Genomic DNA, 6,269 nt, shown 5'->3' with positions numbered 1-6,269 from the left:
CAGTCACATTCAGCTGCAGAGTCAGATTCAGATACAGAGGTAGAGCAGTTCGAGCAGTCTCAAGGGCAGGATACACAGGAGTCACCGATTCTACGACGTTCTGGCCGCACCTGGCAGACGTCCCCCGCAGGAGACACGTCACCAGCGACCGAGCGTCACACCGGACCGAGGACGCGAGGAGGTTACCAGCCACAGGAGCCTCGCAGGTCCACCGCAGCAGCAGCAGCAACAGCTCGTAGAGCCGAGGCCCTAGCGGCCGAGCGCGCAGTGTTCCGCATGGACACTGTCGTGCGTCTGGAGCCAGGTGTGCTGCTTCAGAACTTGACCAAGGCCAATGCGGCGAAGGTCAAGAGGCTCAGGTGGAGTGTTCAGGAGGAGGAGTGGTTCCCCGTGACACGTGACAGCAGGGTCGATCGTAGGTTCTGGACGCTTCTTTAGGCCAGTTTCTACGAGACCTACCAGAGGCGGGGCCACAGGATCTTCCCGCACAGGGTGCTTGACTGGGTGTCCCTGAGGACAGCCGCAGGGGGAGCAGATGTCAGGGAGCACTTTGCTCATTTCAGGGGACTGCCCAGATTGCTTTCGATTGAGCGGAACAGATATATCGAGGACTGGGTCAGGGTTTTCTATGCCACAGCTTGGATAGCCCCAGAGCGCAGAGCTGTACATTTCATGTTTGGAGGCCAGGTCTTTGGTCTGTCCAGGGCGACACTTGCAGGGATTCTTGGAGTTGACTTGGTTGACGTCTCCCTGCACGAGATGGTTTACGGGGATGCAGATCCACCGCGCAGAGCCATGATTGGCGGGATTGCACCTTCTCACGAGGCGATCTCTCAGTGCTTCCGCCAGCCATTCCCGGCCTCATACGCCAGAGTTCCCAGCCTGCTGACCCCAGAGGCATACGCAGTTCACATGGCACTCCGAAGGACTTTGCTCCCAAGGAGTGGCTACCCAGAGGGGTTCACAGGCCTGCAGCAGCTTCTACTTCTTCACATCCTCACTCACGAGCCCTTTGATATTGTCGACTTCATCTTAGCTGAGATTGAGGATGTTATCACTGACGGGATGGGCGTTGTACGACAGTTTCCTTATGCTCACTGGATCAGATTTATTTGCTCTATGATCGTGCCAGCTGAGTCACCCGTCAGTGCAGTCTACCGACAGGACGAGGTTCCATGGTTCCCGGTCTATCGTCCGACAGCACCTTCAGACCGAAGGAGAGGCAGGCAGGCTGATAGAGCTGCCATGGCACGGTTGTCACCCGAGGCACAGGCCCGAGTTGCCCAGGAGGATGAGGCACTGCTTGCCGCCGAGGCACAGCTCCCCGGAGGAGAAGATGAGATTCACTGGTCCGACCTAGAGTCAGACTCCTCCGAGGATGAGGAGTACTTCCCTGCACCAGCCCCAGCTAGTCACGATCATGAGGCAGGGGGTTCCGGAGACCCAGCTCCAGTGTCAGCTGCTGCCGCTTCAGTTTCAGAGTCACAGGTGTCTCAGCCGTCTGAGCTCACCGCACTTCTACAGCAGCTGGTGACACAGCAGAGAGAGGACCGCCTTGCTCAGGAGGAGGCCAGGAGAGCCCATGAGGCCCAGATTGCAGCTATACAGAGAGAGGCCGTCCGAGAGCGGGCTGCGACAGAGGAGCGTTTTGTCGGCCTCATTGATAGAGTATCTCAGAGGACAGACGCTAAGTTCCAGCAGATGCAGCAGGGTATGATGGCGATGTTCGGGATGATTTCACAGTTGTATTCTCACACCGGACTCGCCCCGCAGCAGCCAGGACAGCCAGGTCTTCAGGGCGCTGGAGCACCTCCACTTGCAGTTACACCTGCTCCAGCCTCCACTACTCCAGCTACCTCAGCGACCCCGGAGATCATGTTCTCATTGTCCGCACTACTTGGATCTGCGGGTCGTCCATCCTTCTCTCCACTGCCAGCGACTTCACTCTTCCAGGAGTCACCTCCAGCTGTGCAGTTAGTCGGCCTCCCCGTCGTACCACAGACACTACCTTCAGAGGGAGGAGGAGAGGTTTCCTTGCTTCAGCAGTCGTCACAGCTGGCAGCGTCAGCACTTACTACTTCAGATGTTGACACATCTTCTGCTGAGCCGGCTACTACTTCCACGGATCCTCTCCCAGGCAGTGCCAGCACTAGAGCCTCGACGACAGCTACACCTCCTGTCAGCTCCGCTCCGGCAGGAAGTTCTGACCAGCAGCTCCCGTCCGTCACTGAGGATCCACCGTCCGACGATGACGACGACGATGACCCGGACCGCTTTCTTGCTGTACCTCGTCAGCCGGATCAGTAGCTCGCTCCTTTTTGTGCTTTGATGCCAAAGGGGAAGAGGGAGTGAGAGTCAGGGGGAGGGTAGAGTTAGAGAGAGCTCGTGATCAGGACTTTTGATGTTTTATATTGTATCACATTTGGTGTTAGTTCATGGATATGTACATTTGTTATTTGAGTATGCTGCTCTTTGAGACATATCTATGGATTTCGTTTGAGTTCTTATTCTCTCTTTCCGAGTTTGCTTGTGTTTATTCTTGCCTTAGCTTTCTCGCTCTCTCGTTATTTATGTTTGTGTTGTCATCAATCACCAAAAAGGGGGAGATTGTAGGCATCTAGGCCCTTAAGGTATGTTTCGGCGATTAATGACAACCTTTATTGTGACTAATGAGTTTGTGCAGCTTCATAAATCATTATCGCTCATTTGGTCATATGTCAAAAGAGGCCCCTAATTTTCATTACTCAAAAAGGCGATCTCGGCATTCAACTCATTTATATGTCAAGACTAAGGATCTTTCTAGTCCTAAGTGTCATAAGGTTGAGAAGGACACTTAGGTTAGTATAGGATTTATAGTTTTGTAGTGATCGCACTATTAAGAGGGGTTTAGACTAAGTAACTTGAGCATGGACATGGTCATTTGAGAATGGATGCACACAATGGTCACTCAGGTTACTAGAAGCTCAAATAAGTGGTTTTCAACTTATATCTCAAGAATATTTGGATTTCATTCAAGACTCAAATCAGAAAAAGCAAAATCAGGAAAAGTCCTTAACACCGGTTTAACCAACGCTTCCACTTTTCTATACGTCGGTTAAACGAGGTCACCAGAGTCTGGACAAGTCAATACACCGATTAAAATGATGTGTTTCAATTTAACGTCGGTGCATTTGTCCAGAGTTGATTTTTCCAGGGTATTTCAAGCTCTATTCACCGGTTAAATCGACGATGTTTGAAATGAGACGTCGGTGCAGTTGTCCAGAGACTTGGTTTTTCAGTTGATCAGAGGACAACTACACTCACCGGTTAAACCGATGATACGTCGGTTGATCTGCCCAAGTTGTAACGGCTAGTTTTCAAAAGGGGCAGTTTACATTCACCGGTTAAACCGACGATGACTATTGGAGGGACGTCGGATTAACCGGCGCTGCGCAGTTTTCTGACAGCTTTTTCTCCAACGGCTCTATTCGTATGATCTGCCTATATATACCCCTCCAATGGGTCTTTTTACTGTTCTTGACACCAGGCAACATCCAAATACTTATACTAGAGTCAAGAACCACCTTGAGCTTTAACATTCCACACACACTTGTTCATTCAATCATTCAAGAAGCAAGATTAAGGACTTGAGTAGAGAGAAGCTTGTGTGCATCCGTTCTTGGTGATCGGTTCTTGCTCAAGTGAAGGTCTTAGCTTGTTACTCTTGGTGATTGGCATCACCTAGGCGATCTTGGTGATTGAGGTGATTCTCGCGGAGCTTGCCAAGGATTGTGGAAGCCCGGAGAAGAAGATTGTACGTGGCTTGATCTCCACCACACCGGGATGGTGAACGGAGACTCTTAGTGAGCGCCCTCGTCTTGGTGACTTGGGAGGTGACAATACTCTTTGTGAGTGTCACAACGTGGATTAGGGGTGTGTGCCAACACATCGATACCACGGGAAAAAATCCGGTTGTCCCTTGTCCATTTTACTTATTCAAGCATTATCTTTCTTGCAATATTTTCATGTGCTTGATTTAGGGATCATCACTTTGCTCTACCTTGCTAGGCTTTACCTCTTTTTATCTTTCCTAGCTTGCGTAGGTTGTTTAGTTACCCGGTTGGTGAATTGGTGTCTTTCTAGCTTCGCATAGGTTAAGGTTGCTTTACCTTGTTTTAGAAATTGAAAAAGGCCCAATTCACCCCCCCCCCCCCTCTTGGTCCATCGATCCTTTCAGCGGAGATCGCGGCGGGTCGTTGTGCGGCCGGTGGAGGCGAGGAAGAAGGGACCGACACGCGGGCCCGGACTACCAGAGAGAGAGAGGCGTGCGCGGGTGAGCAGCTGCCATGCGGGGTCCACCTGCCCGCGGGGGAGGCGCCGCGCGCGGGCGCTACTGGGCCTCGGGCGTAGATGGGCCGAGCGCAAGGTGGAGGAGGAGACGGACTGCGGGCTGGCTGAGTGCGAGAGGGAAAGAAAGAGAGAGGGAGAGAATGGGCCTGCGCGAGGAAGGCCGGCCCAAGGGAAAGAAAGGAGGCAGGCCATGCTACCTGGGCTGGGATCCGGGTTGGCTCTTTTATTTCCTTCCCTTTCCTTTTCTAATCCTTTTGAAACTCAAATCTATTTGAATTCAAATAAACTTTTGAATTCAAACCCTGTGCACTCATTCCAATAAAACATATGCACCAGCATGAATGCACAATCATGTTGACCCTAAAATAAATTTTTAATTACTTGCGTAATTTAATTAGATTAAATGCAAGCTAGGCAAAATAAATCCTTAGAAAATTAATGGAGCCAAATTAAATCCATTATAAATCTTGGAATTTTACATTAGGGTGTTACACCAACTCAAGTATTAAGCAAGATCATTGCTCATGAGGTATCTATGAAGATTGACAAAGAACCTTCTCCTTCAGGCCAAGATGTTGGTACATCAAGCAAAGAAGAAAAGGAGAACAAGATTGAAGATAAACAAGAATCTTCCACATCAATCAAGAAAGCTCAAGAGCAAGAATCAAGCTCAAGTGCAGCTTCAAGTTCAAGTGAAGATGAAAATGGTAATGATGAAGAAGAGGAAGATGATGATCAAGCAAGTTGTAGCTCCTCCGATGATAGTGAAGAAATCAAGCAACTTGTGAAATATGTCAACAAGCTACTCAAGAAGATCAACTCAAAGGGTGTCCCTACTACCATTGAACAATTAGTGAGCTACAACCAAAGAAAAAAGAACAAGAAAAAGGAATATCTTGGTTGTGGCGAAAAAGAGCACTACATTGAATATTGTCCTCTCATGAAAGCAAGACGCAAGCAAAAGAAGAAGGAAAGAAAGGCAAGCAAGAAGGCTTTCACTAGCATTGCAAAGGGTGGATTTGATATGACAAGCTCAAGTGATGAAGAAATCCACCACAAGCCACGTACCTTCTTGCCTTTATCAAGCTCATTTCATATTTGCCTTATGGTCAAAGGTATGAATGATAGCGATGTAAGTGATGATGAATCTTGCCCTTCGATTCATGAACTTTCGGACCTTATTCGCACTCAAGAGGTAGCAATAAAAACACTTGTTTCTAAAAACAAGGATCTCAAAGAAACATTGGCTAGCTCATTATCCAATTATAAAAAATTGGTTGAAAAATTTGATATGGTTATTGATCAAAATGATGAGCTAACCAAGAAAATTGAGTTGCTTGAACAAACTAAAATTACCTCTAAAAAGGCATCAAAATCAATCTTGAATCCCAAAAGGATGCCTCTGCTTCTGTATTGATTTAATTGATAAATCTAGCTCACCCTCTTGCAATGAGATTTGTGTTGATAATGTTGTTGTAGAAACTTATGATGATCTCATTGCCCGAGAAAATGACGAGCTCAAGCAAAAAGTAACAAGGCTCACAAAGGGACTTGACAAGGCTAAAAGAAAAGAAAAGTTGTGATGAGTGCAAGAAACGACCTTTTCAAGATAACCATCCCGAGATGGTGAAGAAGCTCGAGAAGGGAGCAACCTTGACTTGTTACTCATGCCATCAAGAAGACCACAAGTCCTATGAGTGCAAAAACAAAAAGAAAGGGGAAGAAAATAAGAAGAAAGTCAACTCCAACACCAAGTCTTGCTTGAAAATTGACAAGAAAAAGAGCACACTCTAGCTCCTCAAGAAGAAAGAAAACATGGTGGTGGCTCACATGATCAACAAGCAAGGCAAGGCATGGAACCAACTTATTTGGGTGCCCATGGAAATCATTTCTACCATGAAGGGCTCCAAGAAGATTTGGATTCCAAAGGCGACTTAGAG

The 6,269-nt window shown here is 48.1% G+C and overlaps 1 protein-coding gene across 1 annotated transcript; it reads left to right on the top strand.

Annotated features, from left to right (window-relative positions):
• The first annotated feature begins 4,864 nt into the window (after positions 1-4,864).
• Positions 4,865-5,912, top strand: LOC112903706 (NKAP family protein CG6066-like). The gene is made up of 2 exons (XM_025972933.1): positions 4,865-5,444; positions 5,809-5,912. The coding sequence occupies exons 1-2, from the start codon at positions 4,865-4,867 to the stop codon at positions 5,910-5,912; spliced, it is 684 nt and encodes a 227-aa protein (XP_025828718.1).
• The last annotated feature ends 357 nt before the right edge of the window (positions 5,913-6,269 follow it).

Source organism: Panicum hallii, chromosome 8, assembly GCF_002211085.1.
Source record: "Panicum hallii strain FIL2 chromosome 8, PHallii_v3.1, whole genome shotgun sequence".
Lineage (NCBI taxonomy): Eukaryota > Viridiplantae > Streptophyta > Magnoliopsida > Poales > Poaceae > Panicum > Panicum hallii.
This window is presented reverse-complemented; position numbering and strand designations above follow the sequence as displayed.